The sequence below is a fragment of the Puntigrus tetrazona genome, unplaced genomic scaffold (assembly GCF_018831695.1).
Source record: "Puntigrus tetrazona isolate hp1 unplaced genomic scaffold, ASM1883169v1 S000000746, whole genome shotgun sequence".
In the NCBI taxonomy this organism is placed as follows: domain Eukaryota; kingdom Metazoa; phylum Chordata; class Actinopteri; order Cypriniformes; family Cyprinidae; genus Puntigrus; species Puntigrus tetrazona.
Genome location: NW_025048355.1, coordinates 1,939,519 through 1,953,412, shown reverse-complemented (window position 1 = coordinate 1,953,412; position 13,894 = coordinate 1,939,519). Strand labels below are relative to the sequence as shown.

Below are 13,894 nucleotides of genomic sequence, written 5' to 3'. Positions count from 1 at the left end.
CCGCATGGACAGAACAATGGAGTCGGGAAGACACGGGAGGTGGAGTGTGTCTGATGGTGAACAACCGCTGGTGCGACAGCGCGAGCGTTGCTCTCTCTCACGCTCCTGCACACCAAACCTGGAACTTCTGACCATCAAATGTCGCCCTTTCTATCTTCCACGGGAATTCAGCTCGGTCATAGTCAGCGCCGTTTACATTCCACCTCAAGCGGACACGGACACTGCAATATCGGATTTACACGATCACCTCACTACACACCAGTCACAGCACCGGGACGCCGCACTCATTGTGCTGGGGGATTTTAACAGTGCAAACCTCAAGCGCGCACTGCCGAACTTTCACCAGCACATCACCTGCCCCACCAGGGGCGAAAGGACACTGGATCACTGCTACACACCCTTCAGAGACAGCTACAAGGCAAAATCATGCCCACCGTTTGGTAAATCGGACCATGCCGCCATTTTCCTCGTACCTGTTTACAAACAGAGGCTGAAACAGGAAGCCCCGGTACAGAGGGAGGTGTCACGCTGGTCTGACCATTCGGTGGCCGCTCTGCAGGACGCTTTGGATGACGCAGACTGGGCCATGTTCAGGTGTAGCTCCGAGGACGTCAACGTGTTCACGGAAGCGGTGGTGGGATTCATCGGGAAACTAGCGGATGACACGGTAGAGAAAACCGTCATCAGGACGTTTCCCAACCAGAAGCCGTGGGTAGACAAAACTATCCGCGACTCTCTGAGATCCCGCTCCGCAGCCTATAATACGGGGATTGTCAACGGGGATATGACCGAATACAAGGCTGCGTCGTACAGCGTGCGCAGAGTGGTAAAGGAGGCAAAGAGGCGCTACGGGAGGAAACTAGAGTCACAGTTTCAACACAGTGACTCTAGGAGCCTTTGGCAGGGACTGAGAAACATCACGGACTATAAAACGCCAACCTCCAGAGTGGAGAGCGCGGATGCTTCTCTGGCAGACGAGCTAAACACCTTTTATGCTCGTTTCGAGGCTGCAGCTAATCACGCTAATCACGCTAGCACCGCTAGCGGCATGATCAACAGCACGCACGCCGAGAGAGCCGGAGAGGAGATCGCGTTCACCATTTCGGAGCACGACGTAAGGAGGGCATTCAGGAGAGTGAACACCAGGAAGGCAGCAGGACCTGACGGCATCACAGGTCGGGTTCTGAGAGCCTGTGCTGACCAGCTAGCACCGGTGTTCACTGAGATATTTAATCTCTCCCTGAAACAGTCTACAGTCCCCTCGTGTTTCAAAGAGTCCATCATTGTTCCTATGCCGAAGAAACCTCAACCATCTTACCTAAATGATTACCGCCCTGTAGCTCTGACGTCTGTAGTGATGAAGTGCTTCGAGAGACTCGTCAGAGACTTCATCACCTCATCACTACCGGACACACTGGACCCACTACAGTTTGCCTACCGCCAGAACCGGTCTACGGAGGATGCCATCACGCACCTCCTCCACACAACCACAAGCCACCTGGATTTTAGGAAAGGGAACTATGTGAAAATGCTGTTCATGGACTATAGTTCAGCGTTCAACACCATAGTTCCCTCCACGCTCACCTCGAAGTTGGAGGTCCTGGGACTCAGCCCATCCCTGCGTCACTGGATCACCAACTTCCTAACTGACAGACCACAAGCCGTACGGATGGGAAAACACACCTCATCCTCCCTCACTCTCAGCACTGGAGCCCCTCAGGGTTGTGTTCTGAGCCCCCTGCTGTACTCGCTGTACACACATGACTGTGTGGCCACTACAAACTCCACCACCATCATGGTGGGCCTGATCTCCAACAACGATGAGATGGCCTACCTTCAGGAGATCAACAACCTGGAGAGATGGTGTCAGGAGAACAATCTGCTCCTGAACGTCAGCAAAATAAAGGAGTTAATAGTGGACTTCAGCACGAAGCAGGTGCGCTCTTACCATCCCATCAAGATCGACGGGACCCCAGTGGAGAGAGTGGACAGTTTCCGGTACCTGGGTGTTCACATCACGCAGGACCTGTCTTGGTCCTGTCACATCAACACCCTGGTGAAGAAGGCCCGGCAGCGTCTATACCATCTGAGGTGCTTAAGGGACTTCAGACTCCTATCTCAGGTGCTCAGGAACTTTTACACCTGCACCATCGAGAGTGTCCTGACGGGAAACATCACCTCCTGGTTCAGGAACAGCACCATGCAGGACAGGCGAGTCCTTCAGAGGGTGGTGCGGTCAGCTGAGCTCCCTGTGCTGCAGCACATCTACAACAAGCGGTGCTGTACCAGGGCCAGGAAGATCGTGGAAGACCTCAGCCATCCCAACAATGGACTCTTTTCTCTGCTGCGTTCAGGAAATCGCTTTCGTTCCCTGAAGGCAAACACAGACAGAATGAGGAGGAGCTTCTTCCCGCAGGCCATTCAGAGTCTGAACCAGAGAACACCCAGCACCTAATTACCGGGATTCCCATGTTCACCCCTCTTTCCCCAGATACTCGCCACTTACACTGGACATTCGCACAGCCACTTTACATTTTACACTTTATATTTTATATTCTACACTTTACTTTATTTTCTATACTTTGCACACTTCTTTTTATACATATTTTTATACATTTTTTTATATTTTATATTTATATATATTTAAATTCTGTTTTCTATTTTGACTGTTTTCTATTTTGATGCTGGACGGTTGTAAAGAACATTTCACTGCATGTCATACCATGTATGTATGTGTATGTGACAAATAAAATTTGAATTTGAATTGAAGTTTACTATAGTAAAAACTAAAGTCTACTACAATATTTATTACAGTTTATCAGTTCACTGTATACATTGAAATAAATATGAAAAATACATAGAAAATTTCCTTCAAGTAAAACATACAAGGACAAATTTATGCAGTACAGGAAACCTTTTATTTATATTTAAAGAAAATGTGACACAATTTCTGTACATAAAACAGAAATACGTTAAGAATCATGATGTTTATAATTACATTTTTTTAATTTAATTTAATTTAGTTTTATTCATGAATCACAATGTGACCAACGTTTCGAGCTCGTTTAAAATAGCTAAGCAAGTAACAATCGAAAATGTTTTGATTATCTTTTGTTTATGTATAATATCTTATTAAAAAGTAATTTTTTTGTCACAGTGGCTCAGAACAGATGGGGGTGCTATTATATATACTGCATTCCCTGGAGAAAACCATATAGCGTGGAAAATAGTTTTTTAATTAAATGGAGGGTAAATTAGTGTGATATTTTATATGCACAGTTGCTTTTCCTGTTGTTTGTATATTTAAATGTGTAACATAATAAATAAGTTTACCTTAATTTTTTTAATGACAGATAGTGATTTAAAAAATGCAGTATAAGCTTCCTGCCCTTATTTACTGTTATTTAAATAGTGCTTCTGTGCAGTTTTAATTTTGAAGCAAGAAGTATCACCAAAAGGGTAACTAGGACAATCCACTATATATCAGGTGGAGGGGAAGCTGAAAAGAAAGCGCAATAATTAATGAATGCAGTAAATAAAAATGTTAAGCACAATGTTTAAAGGGGGCATAACACACCGATCTCATGTTAATCTTGAGTACCTATAGAGTAGTACTGCATCCTTCATATCTCCCAAAAGTGTTTAGTTTTATCATATTTACAAAGTAAAATATACAGCTTTAGCTCCTGGAGGCGTGGCGTGTGGGCGGAGCTAAAGAGTGACCACAGACATAACGCTGTTTCATTTACCATCTGCACTTCTGAATCACGACCGTGTCAAACTGGGCCTTGTGTATAAAACCTTTGTCAGCAAGCGCACTTAGAAGCTCTTTGCTGGTCCGGAGCAATAAAGTGCGTCCACCATTCACAAAACGCTGGGTCCTTTTAGAAAGCTCATCAAGGTTGTCTTTCTCTTACAACCAAAAAACACACCACTTTAGAGACATTCTTCCCTAGCGCTGCTGAATGAAGCAATCTCTCTCTCTTTGGGACATTAATACTCAGCCATATATCCAAATTATTACTTTGTCCATGCATAACTCTTTAACAGAGTAGACGTGCATGAAACGGCATGTTACCCCCCCTTTAAAGATTTAGTAAAGAGCTGAATGCCTTTTACTTACTATCTCGTCGCGATTCACCGTTTGTGTCGTTTATTTTCTTCTTTGATTCTGTAGAGGATATTGATATTGTTTAAGTCATGCTGTAACCATACCTGTTTAATTGATTTATAATAATACTTCTCTCACCTTTGATTGTCAGCATGATCAGGATTCCTCCTTCAGTGTCCAGAACCTCATATGTTCCAGCGTCAGTGGCTGTAAAGTTATTAATGATCAGGTTTCCATCTCTAAAGGTCACTCGATGACTCCTGACCCCACGACCTCTGATCCAGTCCTCCTTCTCCCCTGTGCCTCTTTTGGTCCAGTGCACGACTTTATAAGCGTTGGACAACAGAACGTCCAGCTTCAGCTCCTCACCTTTCTTCACAGAAATCTCACCTGAAGACATTATTCACTATCATAATGGTGTCAATCAGTCAAGACCAAATGTAATAATAGAGAATACTGACACAAATACTGAAAGTGCTAATGCTGATCATTTTTGACTTTACCATGAAAATGAAGTCGGTACACGCTGGTTTGTTCCTTCACTTCTGTCTGAGTATCGGTGTAAAAGACTTTCAAAATGTATTTCCCAGCATCACTCAGTCTCAGATCCGTGATAATCACGTCACATGATTTGTTCCTAAATACTCTTCCATTTTGACTCTCACTCTCACGTTCTTCATTCTGACAAAAAACGACGCTTTTTAACCTGCTTAACTCAACATAATAAATGTCTTTGGCCTCAATTTCACACGACAGAGTGGCGTTGCCTCCCTTTTTTCCTTTCACGGTTATAACGTTGGTTCCTGCAAATATATAATGTTAATACAATACAAAGTATGGCCACCTTATTCTCTCTAGTTATTCCAGTCAACTGGATAATAAAAATATAACACAAAACATATCAATGAAACAATTAAGAAGACAACAATTCCACATTTTAAAGTAATACAAAACTATATCAGATGTGTCAGTGTGGTTGTACCGCATTTTTTAACAAATACATTTCTCAACAGAGAAACAGTCAACTAGAAGAACTCTACCTGACAAAATCAAATATTGTTGCAATTAATAAGCTAGAACAACTGAATACTGACCGCTGTAATCGAAAAGGCCCAGCAGCAGCAGAAGATTAAAGCGTTTGAGCCTGAGAAGAAAACACAAGGGCTGTGACGTCACATAAACATCCCTAAGACATTGCTACAGGGATTCACTTTCATTTCATCTGAATACATTACATCTCAATGCACGTGTCATTACGAGGCGCAGGGTTTCATTTGGTTTTGTCTGTGTATGTTTTTTCACTCTCAAAGATTGTGTGCCCATCGACTGTCATTATATGACTGACAGACTGCAACGGTTTGAGTTAAAATCGTATCCTACTGAAGAAACAAAGTCACCTACATCTCACTTAAACATCGCATTTTCAAATTTGGGCAAACTATCCCACTAAAAATGGCCAGTAAGAAACATAAAAAAGAAATTAAAAATAAATAATAATAATTACTGATCACCAACACCTGCAATCATTCACCTGCCTCCTGATCTCGAGGTTACACCCGCTCTGCTGGTTACCTACCCGTCTGCCTGCCTATTTATTCGATCCTTATTGGAACTGAGACTTTACTTTTGCTTTCTGTTTTGTCTGGTTAAGAATATTCCTGTGTTGTTTCTACGGCGATTCGCCCCATCCTCTGTTGCTTTATTAAAAGATTCCTTCTGATAAATTTATCCAGTGTCTGCCTCCAACTATATATATATATAAAAAGGTACAAATGCTGAGACTGGGGTGGCACCCTTTCAAAAAGTAATAGAGGGTAAATAAGGCTAATATGTGTACACTCCACTGGCAGCTTCTGTACCTTTTTTCCCAAGATTGTAAATTATTCTTGTATAATTGTCACAATGATCACACAAACAAAAAGTCCCAATATGCAAACTATAGGTTCAGTAACAATCTAACAATTATAATAAAACCCCGCTAATTAAAACCAGCGTCAAAATAATTGTCATATCACTGATTATTCTGTGTTAAGAATTTCCTTGGTATCACTAGCAGGTTTAGTTTATATATACGAGTATATATTATATACAGCAACACAAAAACAGAGGCTGGAGTTATATTTTAATAAGTAAATTCTATGAAATAGTAAAAAAAGAACTTACATGATCAAAATGAAGTGTTGTGGGTGTCTTTATAAGTCCCAGATGTTACATTTCAGTGAAAACAAAACTAAAAGAATGGCCCAGACACAGGTGAGTTTGGTGCCTCCCACTAATGGAGAGGAAATACTGCTTATTATTATCATTATCAAAGAAGGTTTGGAATAATAATTTCACCTATTAAGGAGGGAAAAAGCTAGCACTATGTGAAAAAGTGATTGCTCCATAAATCTAATAATTATGAAGAATTAACCATTATGTAAATGTATAGCTTTTCAGTTGCTCTTAGGCATTTGTGAAAATATTTCAACCTGTCCTGCAATTAATACGCTCGTATAAGTTTGTAAGGGTCCCCTTTTCCTGAAGAACGGATTCGGTCTTTTCCTTGCGTTTCTTTAAAAATCACTCATATTTATGAATCGTTTGCTTTTCCAATTTTAATTCTGACCCTTCACATCATTTTATCTGACTCAGTCTTTCGTGATTTTAGTTATATTATATTTAAATGTAACTGCTGATCCCTCTAGTTGTGATTACATTTGGATCATTAATTAACTATAATATTTCCTAGTTTCGACTTATCGTTCGTTAGGAGTCTGGGTCGCTTAGAGACCTTGTTTGGCCAGAACAGACTCACGACACATCTGGTCTAGTCCAGGTCTTAGTCAGAGACTACCCCGTAGATCGCTTACCTTAATGCAGCCATCTCCTCGATAGACTCAAAAAGAGTCATTTTTTATGGGTTCCCTAAGTAATTGCATGCTAAGCCAGTTTGGTGGCCAGAAGTCAAGATCTCAGAAACGTGGCCCCGGCTCCTTCCATCGATCGTTGATCTGACTCACCCTAGCACGCCAACAATGAGGAAAACCTCAGAAGTCACTAACCTACTAGAAAAGTTATTTCAGACAATATTATAAGTTAACCAAGATTGACATAGTAAATTGATTGTGTACTAACAGGAAGTGTGTTAGAGGAGGTGAACTGGAACAGCAAAGACGTGAAAAGAGAGAAATCAACAATGTGGATTGAAAACAAAATCGTCAAGTAAATTATTGCAATACATTTGTTTAGTTTGATTTTGCTGTGTTGCTTTGGACTCTTTAGGTGGGAATTTCTTTTTGCATACTCTCAAAGAAGTAAGGCAGAGAGTCGGTAACACAAAGGCAGTCAGAGTTCAAGGGAGATCCAAAAGGCAGTGGTCATAAAACAGGCAAAGGGTCTATCCAATCAGGCAAACACAACAGAAAAGCAGGTCCTTGACTCGGTAATCGGGTAAACAGGCAGCTTCTTTTTAAGAAGAGATTCTTGGTAAAGCAGGAGTTTGTTTTTATTTTGTTGCTGTGGTCATCTGCAAGAAGTCTTCAAGAAATCTCCAAGAAAAATCAAACTAAAACCCAGCACAATGAACTTTCTAGGTTTCAAGGGGAGGAGAACATATAGAGGTGGAGACCATTAAAACAGAAGTATGCAAATACCGTAAGGAACTTTCCAGATCTGTGATCTACTTAGTATCCAAGCGTCATTTAAGTGTCATTTAAATGCATAGGTGCTATAGAGACCCTGAAACAAAAGGCAGAGTTGTACCTTTTGATTAGAATTCAAACTAATCAACTTGGGAAAAACTTGTGAAAACCTGCCAGATGTTCAGTAACTGAAAGTGTCAGGGCTTGACTTCCTGCGCTTATATTGTAAATTACAATATACTTTCAGATTGAAAACTGTGTTTAACCTTTTATAAATTTGTAATACAACACAGGTTATTAGAACAATGAGACAGAACACTTGATGAGGCTGTAGAACTCGCAATACTTTGCATTGAGAACATGGAGGACCTCTGGTTATAAGGCCCTCAAACAGGAAATGGTCATAGAAGCACAGCTAGTACTCTCGAGCGACGGCTCCCTCTTCTGGCTTGACGTTACATTATCTTACAGTCCTCTGTTTGACTTGCACTGAAACAGATATAACACAATAAACTAGCGGAAATGACGCAGAGGTTTGTGTGTGGTTTCCAGTCACACTTCATATATATTTAACTTCCTTAACTGTAACGGTAGTGTACAGTTGTCTTCGTGACGATGGCATTAAGACTGTTTGTCTTATTTATTCTTCTTATGAACAACACAGGTAGAGATAATCCAATTTATTTATTATGATAAATATTCTTCTGATGAGAATTAATGAACTGAAAGTTATTAGATTATCTCTTAAATGAACTTTAAATTCATCGTGTTTATGATGACATGGTGACTGATTTATTTTATTTAAATATTATTAAAACTTGGTTTTAAATTAAAATCACACACGATATGACAACAGAAACAACACAGGCAACAAACAAGATTTATTACACCGGTTTATAGCGTTGGGTTCGAGATCATTTTGCGAGGTTGGATTTAGTTGGGCTCTTGACTCTTGTTTGATTACTGGAGCTGAATTAAAGCAGCTAGACAAGCCAGAAGAAACAGTGATCATGTGATGCTTGTGTTTTATCAACTATAGCTTCTTTCCTTCAGGGTGTGGAGTTTTGAGAATATTCATAAGCTTTTCAACAGCCTCTTTGAACAAATTACATATAAAAAAAAGCCAATGATGCATTGTGGCATGAATAAATTAGTTGATCTGTCATTGTTGTTGAGATTCTTTCTTTATTGAAAAAAACAACAACTATTATCTGTAGGCGCTGTATGACACAAAATTATCATTAACTGATTTAAAATAAATAAATTCAGCTCAATCCTTTATTTTCTGGTGACTGTATGATGACTGTCTATGAAAACAGCTACTATTTTTCCTACAAATGTTGTCTCTCCTCAGGGCTCTGTGCTGAGATCTCTGTGTTTGTGAAGACGGGAGCTCTTGTTCAGCTGGATGTACAGACACAAGAACCAGAGTTTTTAATTTTATTCTGGAGTAATGAAAAATTAGAGAATATAATTACATATGTAAAAGAAACTAAAAGTGTAAGACCTAATGATATCTACAAGGACAGAGTGGATTTCAATAAAACAAGCTTTTCTCTGACACTGAAGAACATGCAGAAGAAGGACAGTGGACTCTACAAAGCAAGAACCAGTGGACAATCAGAAATAAGTCTTGTTATATACAGAGTGACTGTTATAGGTGAGTGTGACGTGTACTGCTTAGTCTATGATGTAAATATAAGACTAAATGTTAATTATATTCAGTTATAGTTTATTTGAAAACAATATAAAATCAAGTTTTTAAATTATTTGTATTTAATGTTATTTTTTCTTTAATATCAAAACCTGCTGCACATATTTGACACATGTTAACAATAATAATTCTGTCCATTTGAGGACGTCTGAACAAAATATTGTGATTAAATCATGTTTGGTCTTGGTTTACCTACGTTTTCTTTGTGACATTGACTCTGTGTTTCAGATGAAGTTGAAGATCCGGTCCTGACCGTAAACTCAAGCTGGTCCAGTCCTCAGCCCTGTAGCTTTACATGTAACGGAAGTAACAGTTTTTTCAGCTCCGTCTTTAATGGTAGCAGCTGTTCCCCAGAGGAAGTGACATCAGCTGATAATCACACCCTAAAACTGAGCTGCAGCGAGGACTCCATCACGTGTAACTATAGCAACCCCGTGAGCTCCAAGACTGTAGTAAAGAAGGTTAATGAACTCTGCGCTCCTAAGCAATTCTGTATCCGCTCTGAGCTATAAATAGACTCACAGATGAAGAAATATAAAAACAATGACTTCATCTTAAATATTGTATGATATGCCAGGTTTCATTTTAAATGGAAAACACTGGACTGAATTTTCTGTCCAAAATGAGGAACTAACTGGGGTTTAAATAAGCAGCTGAATTGAGACATGATCAAACTCCAATGTTGTATCTGTGTCTGCAACTCTTCAATAAAATTGTTGATTATTGCTAAGTATTATTGGCCATCCTTATTCCCAAGAAGAATTCCATGACATTTTGGCGCTGTGAGCAGAGTTGCAGAGGGGATTCAATTTAGATCGGGAGGGACGGAGACTTTGAGTCTCGGGGGGAAGCCTGTCTCCTGAACGCTCCAGGTATTGTTACATTGGGCACTGAACTGCATAGACAGGTACCAATCGTTTAAAATAGAGGTAAGCAAAGTCTTACTTGCTGTATTTCTGATTGTTTTAGCACTTTGAGGAGTTCTTGAGATTACAGACAGAACAACCATAAACAAACGTTTGGTTTCTGATTGGGAATAGAGTGAAGTTTGTACACATTTTATGTATTTCTGTTTATACATTTAATAGTGAAACTAAAAGCATGTGAGAAGAGAAAACCTGGGCTAATTTTTTTACTTTTTAGTTTTCAGTGTGCTTCAAATTACCAGCCAGGGCAAGGATAAGACTTCACAAAGAGTTCTGGCTGGTTGCAGCTTAAATAGCAGTCTTAACAAGGTACACCTGGGCAGGTAATTAGAGCTGGAAGGAGGCATGATGGGAAATGTAGTTCCCGGGATTAATACTTTAGATATGGCCACCGGAGGAGCCACAGAGGCGCGTGGTTCATGACACTAAGGATCCAGAGCGGCGTTGCATTTCCTGTGTTGATTTTTTTGATTAAAAGGAAGCCTTAAAACCCCAAGCCCGAAATGGCGCGCTTTTAAAAGATTTAATTAGTGGCGATGAAACCACTGCAACAGTGCCCAAGCCCGAAACATGGGGTTTGAAACTGGAAAATTTGATGGTCAGGGAACCGCTATATGAAAAACTGTGGATGTTTTTAGTTTCATTTTATAACAAGCGATGTATAATACTGCTGTATTTTACAGTGTTTGGATTGAACACTGAATCTGCATTGCTGTGTATATGTTGATAAATCTTTTTGTATTTTGTATGTCATATGTAATTGACATCAAATGCACTATTCATAGAGAGCCTCTTTCTATAGAAGCAGTTGCAGAAAACTGTTTGTATTATTCTTTCTTTAACTAAAAACAACTGTTTGCAGGAAATGTGACAGTAACAGAAGGAAAGAGAAAATTTAAATCAGTCAGCACATCTGCCTGATTGTTATCAATTGCTGATATAGTATGGTTAGAGTTCCTGTGCATTGTGATTGTAACAGTTTTCAGTTCAAGTGTGTGAGAACGTATTACAGACAGGGAATTACTTTAGTGACAAAAGTTGAGTTAAAGTCATATCATATTGCTCACAAGTGAAACATTGAGTACCTCAAGGCTTAGTGCTAGGACTGTTACTTTTCACACTATAAATGATACCTTTGGGAGATATTATCAGGACACATGGTGTTAGCTTTGTTAGCTAAAGTCTTATTAATTACATATAAAGCCCTGAATAGTTTATATCCTCAATACTTGAGCAAGCTCTTATCACATTATAGTTCCGCCCGTCCGCTGCGTTCTCAAAACTCTGGCCATTTGATAATACCTAGAATATCAAAATCAACTGCGGGCACCAGATCCTTTTCCTATCTAGCACCTACACTCTGAAAAGATCTCCTAACTCTGTTCAGGAGGCAGACACACTCTGCCAGTTTAAATCTAGATTAAAGCCACATCTTTTTAACTTAGCCTACACATAACAAAGTGATACACTTTTATTATTTAAATCCATTAAATGATTGCTAGGCTGCATTAATTAGATCAGATGGAACTGGAAACACTCCTCATAAAACACAATGTACTTGTGATATTGTAAAAAGAATGGCATCTACGCTAATATTAGTTCTGTTTTTTTTTCTTATTCTGTTTCTCAATTTGTATCCAGTTTAGATGGTGGCATCCAGAGATTATGTTCATCAGAGACCAGAACACCTAGATGAGCCCATGGACAGATCACCAGATCCTGATGCACACACACACACACACACACACACACACACACACAAAATAAGTCATTTACACTATCTGACACATCTGCGTTTGAAAATTTTACAGGAAGTTAAGTGCTGGGCGTCCGGTCAGAGGAGAACTGGCCCCAACTGAGACTCAGTTGACTGAGGTTTCTCCCAAGTTTTTTTTTCTCCATTCTGTATGGATGGGGTTTTGGTTTCTTGCCGCTGTCGCCTCTGGCTTGCCTGGTTGGGGACACTTAACTTCTAGTGATTTAATGTCGAATTGATTACAGAGACCGTCTCTGCATTTAATAACAAGTGCAAGTATACAGTTCTTCACTGGGCACAATTCATTACCAGAGAGAAGCATTTAGAGATTGTGTTCGTTTCTGTGGGACCATTTCAGGTTTTTAGTACTCATCCTACGCACATTTTATGTAGATGTGACGTCCACAAGTGTTACATTTGTGTGGTGTTAGAAATAGCATTTAATATTTATGTATTATATAAATATATGTTTTTTTAATACCTTGGAATGTATTTTATTTCAGGTGCTTATAATGTGTCTTTATTCTAAGTTTTATGTGATGCTCACTAGGGCCTGCAGGGGGTGCGTCGTGTAGTGCTTCTAAAGGAATCGTGGACTCAAACATAACTGCGTTGAACTCTGAGCACTCGACATGCTGTTGCCCTGTCTCATGATTATTGTCCTGTATTTCAGGTTGGTAATGTGAAAACATCACAAAAATATGATGAAACAAAAGATGGACATTAACTAACTATGCTGGCCAGGTAGTTGGTTATGTGAAATAAAGTTTATCACTGTTTCAGCCGAGTTTTAAAATACTCTTTCTTCACGACCAAATGTAATTCCTTTATTTTATATCTGATTTGATATTTGTTTTAATATTACATTTATGTATTTCTTTTGTGGCCACATGAGCTTTGGTGTAAAGACATGCATACACCACTAGACACCACCGTTTAGTGGCCAACTGAGGGAACCTGGACTAAAGAGAAAAATGAGAAACCGGTTGAAGGTATATAAAGCCAGTGATACTAGCAAACATAGGGAACAACAAAGGAGAATAAATTGAAAGGAATGGAAGCATGGGTAAAAGCTAGGGAGTTGTGAAGCACACAGGCTGAGAAAACGATGACAGAGAGACAAAGGCTGAAAGCTGAAAAGAAGCAAACAATGAAACAGAGAAAACTGGAGAGTAGGGAGGAAGGAGGTGCCTACTCACACACCACAACCACCCTAGATGAACCTCCATCTGCATACGAGCACTGCCCCTCCCCTGTACTCATGGTATCCATGGTACATATCCTACAATATCGTGATAGCTTACATTAAAAGGCAGGATAGAATTAGATGAGGACTTCAAGAAGCCACAGCTATTGAGAGACCGATTAGCAGATCAGAGCCATTGGAGATTGTAATAGAGTGAAATAGGAAGTGAACAGCCTAGAGAGAGAGAGAGAGAGATCCAGAGCAGCTGAAATTAAATCACACAATGATACTAAAGTAAAGGATATAGAAAAACGTAGACAAGAAGTAGAAAAACTGACAGTGGAATTTTAAGCAGCAGAGGAAAGAGGAAGAAGCAGTAGGGTACACAGAAAAGAGGGAACCGAGAGAGAGGAGGAATTAGGAAGAGAATTACGGAGGAAATACTCACAACAGTCAGCTGATGATTTAGACAAGCTGCGTCCTGAAGGACTTGATGCTATGAAACGTTATAGGGAACACAATGTAAAACATGACACAGGAATACTAAAAGTACTTCTGACCAAATGCTTAAGCATGAG

General features: G+C 39.8%; 2 protein-coding genes across 2 annotated transcripts; one reads left to right on the top strand and one right to left on the bottom strand.

The window, feature by feature from the left end:
* Positions 1–2,881: 2,881 nt before the first annotated feature.
* LOC122335186 lies at positions 2,882–6,358 on the bottom strand. The gene is made up of 6 exons (XM_043232974.1): positions 6,275–6,358; positions 5,206–5,255; positions 4,615–4,914; positions 4,250–4,501; positions 4,124–4,171; positions 2,882–3,499 (listed from the first exon to the last, which is right to left on the bottom strand). Coding segments are annotated over exons 1-6 (675 nt in total). The 5' UTR covers positions 6,277–6,358; the 3' UTR covers positions 2,882–3,476.
* Positions 6,359–8,321: 1,963 nt separating this feature from the next.
* Positions 8,322–10,179, top strand: LOC122335264. The gene is made up of 3 exons (XM_043233084.1): positions 8,322–8,398; positions 9,089–9,394; positions 9,677–10,179. Exons 1-3 carry the CDS (start codon positions 8,350–8,352, stop codon positions 9,958–9,960), a joined length of 639 nt encoding a protein of 212 aa, XP_043089019.1. The 5' UTR covers positions 8,322–8,349; the 3' UTR covers positions 9,961–10,179.
* The last annotated feature ends 3,715 nt before the right edge of the window (positions 10,180–13,894 follow it).